General features: G+C 38.5%; 1 protein-coding gene across 1 annotated transcript; it reads right to left on the bottom strand.

The window, feature by feature from the left end:
* Window positions 1–1077: 1077 nt before the first annotated feature.
* On the bottom strand, window positions 1078–7348 carry LOC309381751 (small acidic protein). The gene is made up of 5 exons (XM_081933036.1): window positions 7149–7348; window positions 5291–5374; window positions 3237–3297; window positions 2117–2226; window positions 1078–1689 (listed from the first exon to the last, which is right to left on the bottom strand). Exons 1-5 carry the CDS (start codon window positions 7212–7214, stop codon window positions 1474–1476), a joined length of 537 nt encoding a protein of 178 aa, XP_081789162.1. The 5' UTR covers window positions 7215–7348; the 3' UTR covers window positions 1078–1473.
* Window positions 7349–20652: the final 13304 nt, after the last annotated feature.

Genomic DNA, 20652 nt, shown 5'->3' with positions numbered 1-20652 from the left:
TCAGTCACAATTCTTATTCACACTTGATCTGATCTACACTCCTTCCCTCAAAAACTATTCTGTTCCCATTTGCCCTCCTGTTCACTCCCTCTGACCACAAGCTGCCAATTACTTCTCTTTCAATTCTTTCTAAAGAATAGCCTGTACAACTTAGATCTTAACACAGAAACCAAATACAGGTGGTTTCCTGCACTGTGAAGCTTGGAAAGCAATCTTGGAAGGGCTGTCTATGTTACCGAGAGCATTATGAGAGACAAAATAGACAGAATAGCTACATTAGTACAGTTATTAGCACATTAGTACATATGAACAAGCATTAAGTGAACAATTAGGGGTTCCTTTTGCATCAAGTATAAATTTGTGACTTTTCCATAACACACTTTCCCACTAATTGAAGCCTTCATGCATCTAATTTTATTTGAAGCAGGAGAGTGAATTTATCATTGATGCTGAGAACTTGTAAACTATATAAAATATTGTTTGAGTCAGCTAAAACTATTATGAAAAAATATATTTACTACGTAAATCATAGTAAAAGGAGTACAAATGCTATAGCCTAGCTTTTTCAACCAAATGTCTTCTAGATATATAACAGCCCCACAATATTTGAAGAGCATCAGTTTGGAGAAAATTGTTGTAACCAAACTAATCCACACACACACACACAGGCACATACTTTAATACATATGCTTTGTTATGGTTTATTTGGATAAACCATATTAATGGATTTCACTGAATGTGCTAATTAATGAATTCTGAGAAAACGGGGGTAACTTACAATAGTTAAGATTTTCTTTTCAAGGGTGAAAAGAAAAAAATATTTTATTTATTTTCCTTTATTAAGATGCCTATTTAGGGTTTCTGTATAGGCATAACACAATTTACCCATAATGCCTTTTGAAGAGATCCCTCTCTTCATTAAAAGACTGCTCTGCCATTCCTTGTCTAGACATAATTTTGAAATCAGTTCATTCATACACGTGCATGCAGCAGATGCACAACGTTGCAAAATGTAATGCAGCACATATCCTACCTAACACACGCTTTCTTTTGGATGACAAGCAGGACAAAAGAAGCTCCCGTTCTTACTTTTTAATAATTATACCATCCAAAACCCCAGCAAAAACTGCTTTAAAAAATAAAGCACCCGTAAAGACATTAAATACCATTTCAATAGGTCGTTTAACAAACTTAAGAAAAATTCAATAGCCTTCATGGAATACGAAGAGAGAAGAAGAATCTAAAGGCAGGTTGAGAACTACGTACATCCCCCACTCAATTTTATTTTCGTATCTTACAAAACAAAATGGGCAGTCATGCTGAGAAAAATAGCTTCTTGGTGTGGTGCTGCAAATGCAAACACTCCTCTTTCTCTAAAAGGCCTTATTAAAACCACCAAGAGAAGATCTGTGCTGTAAGCAGTCCAAGACTTTGCACTGTAACCAGAAGGCATATTCTGCCTACACTCTGCAGCTAAGTGCCGCTGGATTTAACAAACATCATTTTATAGCTGCTCTTTGCATCTTTCTTGGCTTGCGGGTCCTCGGAGTTGCTGTGTTTTTCAGCAGATGGTGGGTCTTCGGCAACTTCGTCTTGCTCAGAGTCAGAATCGCTTTCAGAGTCTTCTGAACTTTCTGATTCTGAGGAATCTTGCACCTCCTCTGGTGCTTCTTCTTTATCCTCCTCCAGCTAAAGAAAAGATTCAGAGAAAAATTTATATGAGCTTGTTTTGTTTTTCACGTCCCTTTCTTTTGTGGCTTCCTTCCAATATCAATACATATAGAGAATAGCAGCCTGGTTGATATACTGTGGATGGTAATAGAAACTTAATCACAGGCATTTAACTTTAATCACCTCCTGGTGAAGTATTCTTTTAGGCTAGAGCAAAAGAAGCTTAATTTCACCCTCTATAGGGGGGGGGGGGGAAACCCATGTTGGCTATGAGGGATGATATGTGCTATCTATGTCATGTAATGAAGAATGAACAGATTTGTGAAAGTTTGTCCTATTTAACCACTAGCCAATACAAAGTGAATTACAAAATACATGTACTATACAGAGTGAAATACAGCAAAGAAGGACTCTTGAGCCACTGTCTCGGCCAAAGGAAGATTACCTCACTGAAACCAAGCCCACAATGCCGCCGGTTCCTTCCTGACATGGTGCTATCCATACTCTGCTGAAACTGAGTCTCCAGCTCATCATTCATTTTCTTATCTTCTTCCCCTATAGGGTTACATATGTTGATTACCACACAGTCAAACAACAAATCCTGAATTTCAATAAAAAAAGGAGCAGCATTAGATTTTATCCAACCCACAACAAGAGTTCATTCCTAATGGCATAGGGTCACTTCTCTCCCATTGTTTCTGTCCACTGAGTGCAGAATGGGTGCACAACATTTCTATTAAATGTTGCCATTTTTTAGGACCTAGGAAGATAATTTCTCTGGATGCTGGAACAGCATCTGTCCAGATATATGAATGATCTCCATTCACCTGGGGTTTCAAAAAGCCCTTAAACCTAAGCTTTGTCCCAGGCCCAGGATTAAATGTATGTCCGTGGAGGGACCTGATGTGTTGTGGTTTAATGTAGTGTGGATTCCCAGGAAGGGGGGGGGGTGCATTCCAGAGTACAAAGAGCAATTAAGCATAGAAAGTTTGGTCGGGAGGAAGAGTTAAGAAGGCTCCTCCCTTGCTATTCCCAGGGTACTTCTATAGTGATGCAGATAGTTGCTTTAGTTTGGCAAAATTTCTCTCTACAGGTGAGGAACAATACAGGAACTGCTCAGAAGCAACTCCGTGTGTCTTTCTTGGTTCTTGGGGCCAACTGTTTTTAGTGCAGGCTCTTTTGTCTAGGTTTTTAATTGTTTTAACCTAGGGGACAGATAATAATGTATTGAATGAAATAGCAATAAATGTTTGAGGACAAAACTAGAACCCCACCCATAAACAGAACTTTCTGATACCTTTTGCATAAACAGTACCATGATACTTCAGGGTACAATAAGTCACAGACTATTTTGGTTTTATAGCACTACTTACACATGGGGGAAATATAGCACTTCAGAGAGCCAATAGCAGTTAGTGGCCAAAAAGATGGCTTTGACCATGAGAAATATCAAATCAATATGGCATATGGGTAAATCAATCAGAAAGGTGAAGTTCCCTAGAAAACATTTGTTTAATTCAAGTGTACAGACGCTTATTCCCCTTCAAAACTTTGGTTCAACTAACCTGTTCTAAAATGAGAAGTTGATCGATGGTCTCCAATAACAAGGCGTCCGGTGTGTTCTTTCTAGAAGAAAGCATATATTATTATTCCAACACAATGGTTCTATTTTTCTATTAAAGACTGATTTATTATGGCACGGACTTTCAAGGTTGCAGGTCATTATTTGTCAATATTACCATGTTATGTTTCAAATAAGTATCAGGCGACTCTAAGGGAGACTTACATATGCCATTAACCAACGAAATCATACACGAATTACACAACTCAGCTTTAGATTTTTGTGACCACTGACGTCCACCTTGAAATGTGGTGCTGTTATCAGTTTGGTTGGCTTCAAAAAAGAGTTGGACCAATTGATGGAAATTACAGGGATCAACAGCTATTAACTTTCATGGCAGTGTGATGGTCTCTGGATCTTATGAGAGACTAGTAGATTTTCTTATGCGGTTGGATGACCAACATAAGAAGAGATCGTTAGACTAGATGGGTCAGTGATCCAACCCAGCAGGGCAACTACTTATGCTTTTATTTTGCACCACAATTTGTAATTGGGGAATGACATAACACATGGAATAAGCAATTAAAATGATTCTGCCAAAAGGAACAACAATAAAAATCTTTTAACGTAGCTATCTAGATGCTACTTGCAGCAACGATAATAAACTGAAAGACAAGCCGAATAGTCTTATGTTTTTTAAAGAAAATCCATTTCATTGTACTTCCACAAATTCCTTTTGAAAATTATTTACATCCACTTTCATTTCAAATTTTAAATGCCAGTGACCCTTACCAAAAATTAAAAGAAAAACAGTTAATTAAAATAATTAACTCTGAACCCAAAGGTGCTTTTTCAAAAAAGGCAAGTGAACTTTCCTATTTTTTTCTTTGAAAACATTTCATTCTCATCCAAGAAACTTCTTTAGTTCTAACTGACTGGTGGGGAAACTAGTCCCCACCAGTCAGTTATAACTGAAAAAGCTTCTTGGATAAGAAACAAAATGTTTTTGAAGAAAAAAAACCCAAGAAAAAGCACCTTTGCACCAACAGTGACCTGGATGATTGAGAATCTCCATAGATAATTAACACCAAAGCAAAGTTGGAATTGTGTTATTTTTCTAGCTGATTTGGCTTACACCTCCAACATTTGTCCCAGGTTCCACCAAGATATGCTTTAAATATTAATTGCCGGGAAACAAGAATAGAAGAACATGTCAATTTCAGGCTGAAAGTGTGAGTTTCCTTCCATAAATGAGCTTTTACTAGTGTTACTACTAGTAATATTGTACAGAATTGTAAGCAAGGTTATTAGGTATTACATTGAAACTCTGTGAATTGTAACAATGAATGTGTGTAATAAGATTCATTCACTTCACCATACAATTAGTTAATATATTTTTCCATTCAACCATATATATGCACTGAAAAAATGAATTAACTGTATATATTAGAAGCCAATTTGTTTTCCATTTGTTTAAATGGAAAGCTACAGAGCTGCTTTCCATTTGTTTAAATGGAAAGCTACAGAGTAGTACTACTTAATGTTCTTTAAAAAATTAAGTTGTATTAGCTGGGCTATGTTTCACAGATGACTACTTGTGTTACTAGAAGTATGAGTACTTTACAATGACATTAAGATGAATGGAAATTGTATTATTGAGGTGGTGTAGGAACCCTGACCTGAAAAGTTAATTCACATAAAGTTGATAGATACAGCAATAAAATTCCATTTAGAAAGATAATTGCAAGATTCTCTGGTCATACACAGTTATACAAAACATCTGATAAAACACCAAATAGGTAAATGTTAATTCATAAGCAAAAAGCATGAAATTCTGACACAACTGTTCCATCAGGTATTCTGATTCTGGCACATAAAGATTTATGAAATAACTTTTCACTTATACTTCTGAAATTTGACTTATTAGATGGCGATACTTTAAGAAGAACTTGTATTCTTATAAAAAAAGAGAAAACCAAGCAAATCTGCTTTGAAAGTTGCACACTAAAAACCCCTTCTATAATCATTATACTACTAGGATGAAAGTTAAAATCCTACCTTTCCAGCACCCATCAACCTCAGGAACTTTTGTTTCCTTTCTTCATTACCCAAGTCAGCTGCCTCCCAGCTACCAGCTCCAAGCTGAAAAAACAAAATATAGTTTTTAGACACATTAAAATAAAAAAACCATGCAGTTAATTTATACAGACAGTATAAATATTTATAGTACAACTTTCATTGCAGCTATAAACATGTAATTAGCTCCATATGGCTACACCATATTTGCCTATCTACTTCACATAAATGCCAGTTTAAAAAAAATACTGTCAAGGGTTCCAAGGAAAATATTCCAATTTTGGATAATATACTTTTAGCAGGCAGCATTAGAGCTTTAATCAACAAAGCTATGTAGTACTGCTTGGCAACAACTTCCTGCTGACACCTTCCAATGACTAATACATATTATAATTCCAAACACAAAATATGGAAATAATGCAAGGGATGGATAATTTCCCTTTTACAAAAGTGGAGGAATAGTGTGAGAGGGAGTAATGCTACTTAGCCAGATAATGAAACATCTGTAAGAAAATAATCAAGTTCAGAGAATACCAAGAACCCAATAGTTCAACCCTGATCTATCAATATTCTCTTCTATTGAAATAAAGATAAATCCATCTTAATGAAATTATTATTTAACGAAAAGCACTGTTTTAATTAACTGAAATACACCATTTATTTTCAACCTTGCCTGGAACAGTTGTCTTCCACTTTCAACAATGCTGCTATATGACATTACAAAAAGAAGAAACATCTTGTTCCTGTCTACTCTAAGTCTGTTCCAAAAGTGCGTACCATAGCTTTAGAAGGGATTCTGAAAATAAAAATCATAGAACGTAGCATTGCCCATAATGTACAAACATGCACCATATTCAACCTCTGGTAGAAAAAAATGTTCTTGGTTATAGATCTCCAAGGTCCAGCAGAGGAAGCCTATTCCAGACCCACATTTATACTAAAATCTACTTGTAGCCATCACATTAACTAAAAACTAGGATGGTACTTCTAAGCTCCTCAAAGTCTGGAAAAGCACGTTTCTATAGGACTCTATAGAAATAATCTATTGTATGTTGCATCTCAGATTTTTCTGTTGAAAATCTGCAATCAACTCCTCCACAATATGCACACTAACCTATTCTGGCAAGTGGATATGCATTTCCACCATGTTCCTCCCCCACCCTTTCTATTTTGCCTCCACTGTATCAATGTATTGTTTTGACTACTACTTAACCACAAATATTTTTATCCTGCTTTTCAGAAGATTCACACTGGGGGAAGAGGCCGTCTGCATCATGCCAAGGCCTTGCTCCTGATAGAGTTTTTCAATGCCCTGATTAATCATGATAGATAATGAAAGCTATCTTAAGAAGCTCAAGGGGGAATCTCTCTCTCTCTCTCTCTCAATCAATCAATCAACAGGAAAAACTCTCAATTCTTCATTTTTTTCCGGGCAGAAACGAGGCTTCCCTTCGAGCACAAATGTGCAAGGAAAGGGCCACTTTCTTGAACCCGCTCTTATCCAGATGAATCGATTGACAAATGCCGGCGCACCATGGGAGTTGTAATCTCCCTTTTTGCCCAGCATGGGAGTTGTAGTCCTTCACTCCTGCAGAAGGACTGGTTGAAGCGAGAGTGGGTTGAAACAGCATATGTATGGCAGAGGGAACAAATCCTCCTACAGAACCGGGAAGAGGGACCCAAGGAATCCTTGCCAACCTCTTCCTTCTTACACAGAAGGGATGATGGGAAGAGGACCCCCCTTTTCTTCCACCGTCGGCCCAAGAGTCCCTCCTGCCCTGATCCCCACCTTCCAACTCCCCCGCCCCGCAGCGCCCAACTTCTCCCTGCCCTTATTCACATCAGGGGAGGCCGCCCGCTTCACGCCGTGGCCGTGCTCGTGTTTGGACTCCTTGGTGGCGCTCATCTTCCCGACGGCCGACCACCGTCCTGTGAACGGCCGCTTCCCGGCCCTTCCGCTCCTGCTGCTGCTCCTGCCGCCAACCCTGCCTCTTCCTTCTCGCCGTCTTGCAAGCTTTTGCACAGCGCAAGCGCGAGAGAAGGAAGGGGAAAAAAAAAACCACAATTCGGCGGCGCAGGTCAACCGAAGGCTCTCGGGAGTTGTAGTTCTCTCGCTAAGAAGACGCGGGGAAACGTTCGCGGTGGAACGTCTCGGAAAGGCAGAAACTCCAATTCCCGGAAGCCTCTGTGGCATGGAGCTGGGGAGGTCTTTCTTCGCCGTTCGTCGCGCTCCTTCGGTCACTTGTGGTTGGTTATAAAAGAATTAGGCGGGGAGGAAATTTGATCAGCGATTGGTCCCTGAATACACATTTCGGCCTCCCTCCACCCCCCGCCTTTATTCAGGGGTTGAATTCATTTTTGCCTCTCGCTCCTCAATTCAAAGTGTAGCAAAAATGTGTAGCTAGAATTAGCTAGTAGCATTTTGCTTGGAAAAGAATAACAGAATAACGGAGTTGGAAGGGATCTTTGGAGGTCTTCTACTCCAACCCCCTGCTCTTGTAGGAAACCCTGTACCATTTCAGACAAATGACTGGAGGAAAGTTGTTCCACTGATTAATTGTTCTAACTGTCAGGATATTTCTCTTCAGTTCTAGGTTGGCTCTCTCCTTGATTAGTTTCCATCCATTGCTGCTTGTTCTACCCTCAGGTGCTTTGGAGATAGATTGTGCTATAAAATAATTTGCCTTTGTCTTCTAGTCCTGTCTGAGGCTTAAGAAGGAAAGGACTTTTTCATGATACTGTACGCAACTGGTACAGAATAGTCAAGATTATGTATTTTTCCCTATAGTTCAGATGCAATAATTACGAAACTCATTGCTGTGAAAGATAACATCCCAGCAATGAAATCGATTTTACACATTGTAGTGGAAGCGACATTAAATTCAAATCAAGGAATACAGAATAGTGTAAGAGTAACGCTAAAGTTTCAAGTTGCAAATATCCAAACAGCAACCTCACTTAGACATTTATGCATGTAGAGGTCGACTGAAATTTTGCTTCCCAGGTATTGATGTCCAGCTCAATGCAGGAGTTAATGTAGTGTGCAATCTCCTGAATTTCCCAAAGGTGCTTTTTCAAGAAGCAACTAAATGTTCTGGTTTTTCTTTGAAGACGTTTCACTTCTCATCCTAGAAGCTTCTTCAGCTTCTTGTATTCTTCAGCTGAGAAGCAAAACGTCTTCAAAGAAAAACCAGAAAGTCCAGTTGCCTCTTGAAAGAGCACCTTTGGGACAACCATGACCTGGATGTCTTGCAGAAAATGACAGGCTTAGATTTCTCAGGATACAGGAAAAGTTGATTTGGCAGCCAGGTTCAGAAACGTTAGCCCATGGTTTACGTTGTGAATTTCTGAACAATCTTTATTATCGATGCACGCATTCTTATACATTCTCAAAGACAGTGTAACACGGAAACACTTAACTCATTTCTTATTGGTTACCTTGAGGAAAAAGCCTTATAAGGAGATGGGGGTCTTACTTCTCCTTTTGTTACAGGTATGGACTACGTGCCATTAACGAACTTTAATTGAACCTTGTGGTTTTGGACTTTTGACATAGGGACATTTGCTGGAACATGTTGTGGTTGAAGGCTGATGACATTTCCCTGTCCCTTTAAGCAAGCATCTAACTCTTCCTTTTATGCCATGTCTCCATTCTTATATTTTAATCCATATTTTATCCTACTTTAGATGATTGAGAATCTCCATAGACAATCTCCTGAATAGATTGTGGATGTTGTGTAATTTAACAGTTTTTCAGCATTTGTTAAAAGATCCAACAAAAGTTTGGAAGTTAGTATTGGGAAAGTATAGTACTGACCTGTAAAGTGATTTTATTACCTGATTTGTTCGCCTTTTCTACACTGCACCTCCAGTTTGCCTTAGTGTTTGACTATGACAAAGCCATGAATATGAAATTAAAGACAACTCGAAGCTGACTTTTCCAATCTCGTGTTGTCTGATTGTATGGTTGATTGTTGAACTGTATGATTTAGCAGAAAGTTATTTGCAGTTTATAATAAAATAAAATCCTCTGGGTGACTTATAATATGTAAATCTAAAAACTAATCTAGAAAAAATATATAAACTGGGAAAACCAGGAAAGCAGTGCAAAATACAAAAGCAAAACTCAGTCCCTGTTAATAAAAATAAATATTTAAAACAGAAGTCCAACATTCACAAGTAAATCAGTATGTCTACTTTTACAGTGTTATGGAGAGTTTTGAAAACAAGGCTGCCTTATTCCTCAGAAAGGACTGAATAAAGTGGAATATAATCTCAGGATACACTGTTGTGAACTTGGAACTCTCAAGCCTTAAAAATTTTGGCTGGTGAGTGGGAACATTTATTGATTGATTTATAGTTTATATATTTATACTGCCATAATTTCCAGCAGTTCCAGGAGAAAATCATACACAGGAATAGAAAGTGTTGTAAATGAAAACCAAGATGGGCTTTTTCCCACATAGAGTGGGTTTGTCAAAAAACAATGGAATTCTAGGCACAAATTCATACAACGATGCAAAAGATAGTACGGATTAATATTATAATGGAGGCAGAATTATTTTTATTGGATTTTCCTGATGTTGAACTAGACAAAAATATGGGAAACTAACATATATAGTGACACAAGGTTACTGTATGTACAAAGATGAAAGAATAATGAGATACTTGTTGGAAGAAATGTCCTTCTGGGTTCGGCTCCAAGTGGGGAAAAAGACACTGGAGACATGGAGGCTGCTTGGAAAGATGGTTTTAATGGTGGACAGGACCACATGGCTTGAGTCCTGAACAGAAAAGGTGATCACATGCTTCAATGTTGGTGGAGAAGAAGAGAAGGGAAGAGAAGAGAGTGAAGAAGGGCTTGCAGGGCTTTTTATAGTCTGTTCTGCCCCACCTATCTGTTTCCTGTTCCTGTGTAAGAAATGTATTCTGATTGGTTGCCAGACTCCCATGGGCCCAGGCAAGGGCAACCCTCAAGGCTGAGTTTTGAATCCAGGTTTGGTTGAGTTCTCAGATGCCATGTGGTCAGTTGAGTAAAAGGCAATATTATCCTGCCTTAATCCCATTACTCTGGAGCTGAAGAGGAGAACTCTTTATTATGTAAAGTGGACTAACTTGGCCTTCTTAATGGCCCATTGACAAAGTGGGGATGGGCCAGAAGCTGCAGGAATTTACTTTGTGTTTAAAATGTGTTTCTCCCTTTTTCACATCCTGGAAAATATAATATTCTGCCTTTTCAATATTTCCTAGGATATTTCATTTTTCTGGGAGAGGGCTGGGTGATAACTTCCAACATACTCATAGTAGAGAATTGGATCATAAAAATGACGAAACTTGTGGAAATGGCAAAGCTGACCAGTTTGATCAGGGAAGATCCAATTAGGGTTTTTTAAAAAGTTTGGAAGCCTTATATGGACTTTTTGCTGAAAGAAGAAAATACAGAAACTGAAGATTTATAGTGTGGGGGCTTAGTACAGGTTAAAGAGGGAAGGGAAAGGGTAAAATGGCAATTACTTCATAGAAAGAAGAGCAGGAGTAAAAATATTCTGTTTTATTTCTTTTTTCCCTTTTTTATTTTATTTATTTTATTTCATCAAGCATGAATTAGATAACAAATATAAGTATAAACATGATTATGAATACATGAAATGAATACGAATACAAGGGAACGTTAGAACAGGGGTGGTAGGCACGCTGGTGCGCTTAAAGACCTCTTAGGAATGGGGTGAGATCGACAGTAGACAGTCTAAGGTTGAATGAAACAGTGTTTCTTTTTCTTTTCATTTTTTATACTTTTATTGTATTGTAAATTCCAATATATACATACGTACGTAACATCAGCAGAGCAAGAAATTTTTTCCTAAACATTAGACATAAAAGCAAAAGATAGAAATAACTGTACCTATGGCAAACTCATTCTCCAAGTGGTACAAAGTTCTTAAAAGAATTTCTAGAACATCAGATAGTCTGAGAAGAAGGCCATTTCAAGGAACGGGTCCTTAGGCCTAGGGGACAACCAACAGCTTTCAATGGGGTATACTTACTGGACAGAAATTCCTATAGGTACCTAGCACTTGGAACTGAAGTTAGAAACCTATTGGTAAACAATACTGCAACCATAAATCTTTTGTTATATGGATTTATTTATTTATTTATCAAATTTCTACCCAACCCATGTCACCTAAGTGACTTTGAATGGTTTGAAAAGAGATAAGAGTTAAAAACAGTATTAAGACATTTAAAATCGTTCAACTATTACAAAAAATAAAGGTGGAGGCAGTGATCCCAAGCCACCAACCATCCCCAAGGTTTTCTTATATCATTCTTATATCCCCCATGCCAACTGGTAGAGCCAAGTCTTAACTCTCTTCTGGAAGGCTAGAAGAGCGGGGGCTTCCCTCAACTCTGGGAGCAAGATGCCCCCCAACCTTGAGACATCTCTCTGGGGGTAACCTCTGGAGGCAGAAGCAGAGATGGCTCTCTTTCTAGAACCTGCTAACTGAAATTCTTAAACCAGTGGAATCTGCAATAGACCCTCCATGCTTAACCAAGGGCAGGTGAATGAAATTGGGACAAGACACTTCCTCAGATAACATTGTCCCATGCCACTAAATATTTTAAAGCAATAACCAACACCATGAATTGGACTTGGAAGCAAACTGTTCATGTAGCAGAAATGTTTTATATGCACAGTCCTAGAGGTGCCCCAAACTGCTCACACCACCACATTCTGCACCTTCCAAACACTCTTCAAGGGTAGCCCCATGTAGAGTGCATTGCAGTAATATGGCCTGCTGAATTTTAGACCAATTGCATCTTCTGAGTAATTTTCAAAGGCAACTTCATGTCAAGAGTATGATAACATTTCAGGCAGATAGTAACAATACGTGTTGTAATTTCCAGGTTTCCCACTCCAAGTAGGGTTGCAACAGGTTTCCATCTGCCTGTTACCATGCAAGTCCAGGAAGACCCTCAAGTTCTTTTGGGAGAGCACCACATCATCCAGGGTTACTATCAGACCTCTTTATCAGCCGCTTGGACTGGAAACAGTGAATCCCATGAAACAATCTATCAGAGAGATCTGCACAAACTCCAGCAAGTACTGCATTTTCAAATGAGATACTCTTTGCATAGGCAAATGAAGCTGGCAAGATAACTGTTCTTTCTCTGTGAGTATGTGTGCTTTTTTTGGTGTAAAGGTTCCATTCATTCATTTGTTTGTTTATTTAATTTATATGCTTCCTATCTTGCTATCAAGAGTGAGTGGTTTTGCTGCTTCTGGGAAGGCAGAGCAACAAGAACCTGAGATTGTTTTGAATTGTTTTGATTTTTCACATTACCTCCCATTTTCAGGCCTTTCCCTCTCTTTCAGATCCCTAGAGAATCCTGAAGATTTTCTCCTTTCTACCTTTCTCACCCCTTCTTTTATGTATTTCCGAGTCATGAGAGGGTGAAATTTCCCTTTCTTTTCGAAGCACAGACGGGGTGGGCCTTTAACAGCTCAACACCCTGACCAGGGAATTCAATTATGTAACCCTCTCTCCATGTTCCAAGTTACCTGCAGGAAGGATGAGCTAGGAAAGTGTTAGATATTAACATATATCGTAGCAAGTCTCCTCTCTGGTCTGCCGCTACGGCGGGAAACAGGTATCTCTCCGATTGGTCGAGAGGCGTACCCGATTCCTATAAAAGGGGAACCCTCCGACCACAGAGCAATCTGGATCACTACTACTACTAATAAAGAGCTGTTAAGTCACTTCGTGTCTGCAGTCTGTTCTCTCGTTGCCCAGATCTAACAGAAAGCATCTATGTAGTAATCAGGGAAGGGCAGAACAATGAACTTCCAGTTCAGATTAAGAGGCAGGCATTCTTTTCCATCTCAAAAACCTGTTCTGAAGATAATCTATTGCCATTCTAATTGTCACGGTGTGGACTTGAACATGACTTTGTACCTTTGCTGTACCATATTGACTTTTATCTTTCTATAGGTGAGTTTTCCTGCCAGTTTATCTCCTAGCGGTACCCAGTAAACCAAGAGCCATCCAACAGAGAAAGGTGGGGGTTCGGTTTTCTCCTTGGTAGTTCTTAATCTTTGTCCCAAGGTTGCTTGGGAACAATCCTGTCAAATACGCTGGCCATTTTCTGATTCTAGGAGTAAGCCAGATATCAAACAAAACTGCTGAAGACTCTCCCAGGGCCCTTTGGAATCCACCCAGATCCATTTAGTTCCTGGTGTGGACCATCTTAATGGGTCTATAGACAAGTGGAATAAATGGGCAGTACTGAATCTCATCTGGAATGATCTGACCACGACAAAAGACTCAATCTAGTGTACTCTATGTCCATATTGCATGTATCTGCTCCTTTTAAAGTCAGTGGCATATCAAAAGTGTACAAAATGCAGTGGGGAAAATAAACTTATCTGACCCTGCTAGTTATTGATTTTGTCCACCTAAATTGATTGGCTACAAATTCAAGATAAACATAACAAATGAGCCACGGTGACGCAGTGGTTAGAGTGCAGTACTGCAGGCTACTTCTGCTGACTGCCAGCTGCCTGCAATTTGGAGCATCGAATCTCATCAGGCTCAAGGTTGACTCAGCCTTCCATCCTTCCGAGGTTGGTAAAATGAGGATCCAAATTGTTGGGGCAATATGCTGACTCTGTAAACTGCTTAGAGAGGGCTGTAAAGCACTGTAAAGCGGTATATAAGTCTGAGTGCTATTGCTATTGCATGAAATAACTTTAGTTAATAAGGCTATAGCCAAAGTCATATGAAAAGGCTTCTGTTTATGGAATGAGGGTCAGTGGTGAAATTCAACTTTTTTTACTACTGGTTCTGTGGGTGTGGCTTGGTGGGCGTGGCAGGGGAAGGATACTGCAAAATCTCCATTCCCATCGCACTCTGGGGCCAGCCAGAGGTGGTATTTGCTGGTTCTCTGACCTACTCAAATTTTCTGCTACCAGTTCTCCAGAACCTGCTGAATTTCATCCCTGATGGGAGTCTCCATTGCTTTCCTTCCACTGCATCATATCGCTGAATCTTCTGTAAATCTCAGTGAAAGAATCTGCTACAAAAACCTGACCCAAGAATGTATTCTAACCAGTGCAACCAATATGAGTCTCCCAAACACTGACATTTAGGTCTGTAGAACAGAGCAATGTTGAGTTCAATGTAAAAGGTTAATTTTGGTCATTATTTTCTAAACTTTCCAAATTAAAGGCTTCCTTTTCTAACAAAACGCACAGTCGATTTGCCAAGAGGTCTTGCAAGAAACTCATATGCTGCATTTTCTCAGCCTTTTTTAACTTTTGCAACTGTGAAGTCACAGTGGCACTCTAGACAGATGGAGCAGGACAGTGATGTGTCAGGAAATATCATAGAGACCCCTGGTGTTCAGGAAATGTTGAACCATCCACACGTGTACATCTTGGGTAACTGACAACAATTGGCAACAATTGAACATTTTGAATTGAAGCTGTTTCTTGCTGCCTGATATTGCATTTTCATGACTTGAGTGGCTATTGGTGTTATGGAAATGCAAAACCTTTGTTGACATCACCACATTGTAACTATAAATTGAAAAGGAGATCTATTTTGCAAAATATACTTTTTAAATTACATGAAGAACTGTTAAAATTCCATTGATATATCAGGGACCACAAAATTTTTTTAATCGGTTAATGGCTGGATTTGCTGGTCAGATGGTATTGGAAAGTGGTTTGACATTCAATGCAAATATCATCACTTGAAAGCATTGCTCCATTTCTTTCTTCCGTTTTGAAACTTTTAGAAAAGTCACGCAGTTCCTTTTTCCTTTTCAAAATCTGAGAAATTTACTCTCTTCCTATTACCCATCACTGAGAGAAGAAGAATTAAAAAAACAACTTTGGAGCATTTCTCTATTTTTGGTAAAGAAAAAAACCAAAGCCATTCTGCATCATCTATTTTAATCTATTTACTTTTTTTCCACAGGAATTACAATAAAGGTTTTCTATTTTGCCCATTACAGCACAGTATTTTTCACATCTGAATAGCTGCATCAATATGAATCCTTTATAAGAATCTCAAAAACAAACTTTGCCAAGTCCCAGAACACAGAAGCTAATTCACAAGCCAGTCTTCAGCTGCTTCATGAATAAGGGAGACTGTGTGCCTGACCCTTTGAAGTTGTAGCTGTTAAACCATACAGAATATTTACCTCAATAAATCATTATAAGAAACTAAGGTACAATTATACCCACCGAGAAATAAGATTCAAAACACTGATTTATGTGGTTCAGTTGCCTGTTCTCTTTTCCATCATGTTTTGAATTTTATGCATGTTTGTCATCTTTGGCTGTTTCTGTGTGTCTTTAAACTAATAGGACCAAGCCTATATTTTTTTTTCTAAGACCATTCATTAGAGTTGTTTTTTTCACTTTGACATCTAGGCAGGATTTGCACAACGTACAAGTTTGGCATCTAAAATTAATAATACTTTATAGGTGTAAAAATAAAAGTTTTGAAAAACAGGAAATAATTTAATTTCTTTCAAGTTCTAGGAAAATCTACGTGCTTTGTTTGAGAAACCATACCTTGTGGATCTTGCTGCTGTGATGCTTTCACGGTCTATTACAAACCCAAGTAGTTATAATGACAAGAATGGCTTAAATCGGAATTCACCTTTGAATGGACAACTTACAAAAAATTAAAATATAATTTACATATAACTGAACTGATGCCCTCAAAATACGGAGGGAAAAGACAGAGACAGAGGTAACAAACTATAGTTTAAAAATGAATACACTTTTGCAAGATTTTATCTGTCTTGAAAAACCGAAAGATTTTCACCCGGCATCGTAACAGAAATAAACAAGCATAAGGATACAACTTTCCTGGAAAAAGTAGCATCTCTGAAACTGCTTCTAATGGGAGGAATATCTGGGAAAAGTTTCATTAATATCATCGAGCCTAAATGAATTGATTCTTCTGGGCAGGGAAAATACAAAGGCTTTAAATTATTTGCAGAAGCGCACAAAACAAATGAAGTTTTCAACATAAATTCTGCTGTGAAAGCAGAGATTCTCTCTTCCATCTGCTCCTTGAGCTCCTTGTGAAGTACTGTATTTTTTGCCCTATAAGACTCACTTTTTTACTCCAAAAAAGAGGGTGAAAATCTGGGTGCGTCTTATACGCCGAAGGTAGCCACCTGGGTCATCTAAAAATGGGGCAGGCAAACACCAGTGAGGAAGAAAGCGATGACAATGACTGCATGGATCTGTCCTTCCTCATTTCTGATAGCAGCGAAGAAGAGGAATTCTTGGGGTTCAAATAAAAACATTACAGCCTTATTTTTGTTACTTTCACTGTTTACTGACTTTACTGACTGTTAATGAGAGTAAAGATAGTTCTTAATATGTTACATGGTTGACATAAAATTGTTCTTAAACTGCTGTTAACTTTATACAGTTGATATAAAATATTTTACTACAGTATTTGGTTCAGAATCTTTTTTTTCTAGATTTTCCTCCTTTAAAATTGGGTGCGTCTTATATTCCGGAGCGTCTTATAGGGCGAAAAATACGGTAAGTTGTGATGGGTACAGAAAATTACTAAGGTAAAGTCCTCTAAAGGTTTGTTTGTTTGTTTGCAGACATTTCATTATCCAATTAAATAACAATGTTACATGTTGTACCAAGAGAGCACCGAAGTTCAGAGAGCACCTAGGACTCCCATAATTCAACCATGTGTTATACGTGCTATAGATGCCTTCTTCTACTGGAATGACAAACGTAACCTCACAATTTTCCCTGTTCCTGGAGTTGTGGTCTCCAAGCTACTTGAGAATATGTGAGTGGGGAAAATTAGCCCACATCTACTCACCTTCTTTAGTCAGGCTTGTAAACAAAATTGTTTATAAACAATTGTGTTTTATTTTTTAAACAATGGGAGGAAGGGTCCTGTAAAGAGGCTCAGACGTCCTACCATTCAACTATCAACCAAATGTAAAGATTTATTTAAAAAAAAGAGATGATGAGAGAAAGCTAGACGCACAAAGCTAAGTATATTCTTATATCAGAAAGCTGATTTTGCAGCTATTCTTTTCAATAAATTCAGTTTCCTGATTTCTCAGCTTTTCATGCCTTGAGTTTTGGGTTTAGAATCTAGAGGCAGAACAACAAAGAACATTGAAACAACGATAAAGAACTTTTGGCCAGTTAAGTAAAATGCCTCCGAGTAACATTTTAGCCTGTTTTGGCCAATAGACAGTGATGCATTTAGGCAAAAGAATATTTTAATCTCAGATTTCACCCAGACAAGTAACTAGAGGGAATATGGCTAACAGACAATGTCTCTCAGCCAAGGTAGAAGAGATTATTGTTAAACCAGATTGAATAGCTAAAGTTGGCTTTGTCATAGCTGTAAAATAATCTCCCTTTTAAACCAGCAGCATAACGAGCTAGTTGAAGCTTCCAGGATGTCTTCAAACGCAGGGCTGAAATTTGTCCAGAAGCCATCGTAGCTGGAATAATTGAAGCTGATTTGGAAAGCCATGGAAAACCAAATCTGTCAAGCCAAGCCTGCTGCCACATAAAGTAAAACTTCCAGTAAACTATGTCCATTAACAAAAAAATGAATGTGCTCCAAGGCTTACAACTAAGCAACCCTAGTAGTAATCTACTCACCGCTTCTCAGATTCAGATTCAGAGTCCTGGTCTTGTACAGTTCTACAACCATGATGTTGCTTAAAAAAGAGAGTAGCTATTTTCAGCTTGAAAAACCTGGTAAGATGAAGCATATACCAAAGTGCTGGTGTGATACATTTTATGCCACACTTAATGTTAGAATTAAATGAGTTGAGTGTCTTCTGCACATGGTAAATTCCAGACAATATCAGAACCAGAATAAATAGCAAAGCATAACCATTATATGGCTTTGTGTACAATATAGATAGTAAAGAAAGAATAGTGGAAGAAATAGCTGATTCTTTATGCAACTAGCAAAAAAGATTTGTTTCTGTGAATGTGTGTTAATGTTTTAATGGGGTTTTAAATATGTATGGAGACAGGTGGATTAGACATTAAGCAGTCCATTCATTAAAAGGTCAATGTGTGCCATAGAAATTAGCCATTTCATCTGTCACAACTGGAGTTTCTTTACATAAGGAAAGAACTGGCTGATTTGTAATTCTATTGTGTAAGCAATTAGCAAGAAGCTGAGAATTCAAGGGCACTCACATCCATACACTTGTACTGAAACTGTTGTAGCTAAAATCCAGTGGGATTAAGCTATCATTAATACAGGTCTAGAAATAGAATATCCTAAGTGTTTTTCCAATGCCCAAGTTTTAAAATATTTTTTTTTATTTTGTAACAGGAATATCTTCAGGATCCTCCCACCCTGTCCCCAACTCTACATGCACACACATCTTTAAACATGTTGATTACTTAATTAGTTGCATTGTTTAAGCATCTGGCAAGACTTCAAAAGACCTGGTATCCTTTGTGAGATATACCAAAGAAACAAAGAGTAGCTGTGTGCAGGCAGGGAGCCTGTTTCTTGCAATGTACCATCTTATCTGTGAGCCTTGAATTAGTAAGCACTGAGAAACACATTGAGCCAAAATGCTATCTTTGGATTGTGTGTGATGTGAAGAAACCATCAAACTTACAGTTGAAGAAGTTTTTCAAACTAATAACAGATCCTGATTGTCTTGGCTGACTGTGAATTGTTTTTGTCTTGTCGATCAATCACACATACGCACATATAATATAGACAACCACTTCAAAACTTAGGGCTGTGTGGAGACCCCCCAAGGTATTTCAAGGTTCTGGAAGTCACCCAGTTTACCTGTAGAGGGGAATTCTGTAAATGTTAATGTTTGCTGGGAGGTTTCTTCCTGTAACTTTTTTTTTAAACTCTACCAAAGAATTGTGTTTTGATCCTCAATATTTGACCAAGCCATTATGAAACAGCCAAGTGTTTTTTTTTAAAAAAAACCCTCTCTTCCAGGCAGGCATCTGATTAATAATAACTCACTTAAAAGTAGTTGCCATGTGTCATGGCAATGCCATTTCTACTTGCCTGGAGCTCTGAAATGAAACATGGCAATCATTGTTTTGTGGAGGCATTGATTGATTGATTGATTGGTTGATTTCATGTACTGCCAAAATTGTGCTCCCTTTGAATTGAAACAGAGTCAATTAGAGCCATTTGCCCATCTAGGAAAAAATCCTCCTAGACTAGATTCTGGCTTTGTTCCAAGATGGAATGCAATCCTAAACTATTTAACTAAGCAACAGGCTTCACTCAACGGACGTATCAAAGTTTTTCTCCCTTCCATCATCAGTTTTTCCCACTTGGGGGAGTTGTGTCACTCTGCATTAGGCTAGATTTGGTTATAATTCCCAAGTAAGGCTGCCTTTTGGCCATAAGAAATTGGGGGACCTTTGTCAGCCTCAGGTAGCAGGGCTAAGGAAGGTTTCCTAAATAGTTGTGATTGTGTGAGAGGGCAAAATTCATCCAAGCATAACGAAAATAATCACTGTAATTTATTTACTGTGTTGTAACATCACAGGAAATACCTTTGAGTTTTCAGAAATAATATATTTAGCATTTGATGCTGACCAACTGGAATCTATCCTTGTGACCCTCAAATAATACATATTTGATATATAGAACGAAGTTGCAAAACCTAGGTATTGTTAATCTCTGACTTGGAAAAGGAGAAAATGTAGCCTCAGTAGTGTGCACAGAATTGATACAAGGACGATAGATATCTCAACCAAAGCCAAATGTAACTGCTAGGTATCTTCATCCAACCTGCATGGCCTCAAGTAAAACACCCTCTCTGAACTGCATATTTGCCATCCTCCCACCTTTATCCACTGCAGGAGAAGACAAGATATTATCAAACTCTGAATTCTCCACCAGATAAAAGTGGTTTCTTCCAGTGCATCCTGTGTGCACTGTGAGATGCACAACATTCATTGGAATACAGTATGGAAAGCAGGAATAGCCTCTGAGTGGAGAAGGATGGACTGAAACTGCAGGTGTAAGCATCAGGTAACCAACAGTGTGCAAAACAAAAAAGCAGTTCTATAGCTTGGCCAGTATGGGCCTATCACCACTTCCTCAGTGCAGGAATAGATCGGGGTGTCAAACTCACATTGTCACGGCATTGTCACATGACATATTGGGACTCCCCCCTCCTTGCTAAACCAGGTGTATGCGAGTGACGTATCCGGCCTGCAGCTGGATGTTTGACAGCCCAGGAATAAATATGAGATTGTTTTCTTCCCATTCCTAGCCCATTCCCAAAGTCATTGGGGAAACTGGCAGGAAGTCAGAAGTTGCAGT

This window comes from Natrix helvetica (assembly GCF_964273705.1).
Source record: "Natrix helvetica genome assembly, chromosome: 1".
In the NCBI taxonomy this organism is placed as follows: domain Eukaryota; kingdom Metazoa; phylum Chordata; class Lepidosauria; order Squamata; family Natricidae; genus Natrix; species Natrix helvetica.
This window is presented reverse-complemented; position numbering and strand designations above follow the sequence as displayed.

Excerpts from the sequence above, each read along its gene's own strand:
- LOC309381751 (XM_081933036.1), bottom strand. The coding sequence starts at position 7,214 with ATGAGCGCCACCAAGGAGTCCAAACACGAGCACGGCCACGGCGTGAAG. Across the intron at positions 3,298-5,290 it reads GGTTGATGGGTGCTGGAAAG|AAAGAACACACCGGACGCCT; the intron begins GTAGGATTTTAA and ends GCTTTCTTCTAG. Across the intron at positions 2,227-3,236 it reads AACTTCTCATTTTAGAACAG|GGGAAGAAGATAAGAAAATG; the intron begins GTTAGTTGAACC and ends GTAACCCTATAG.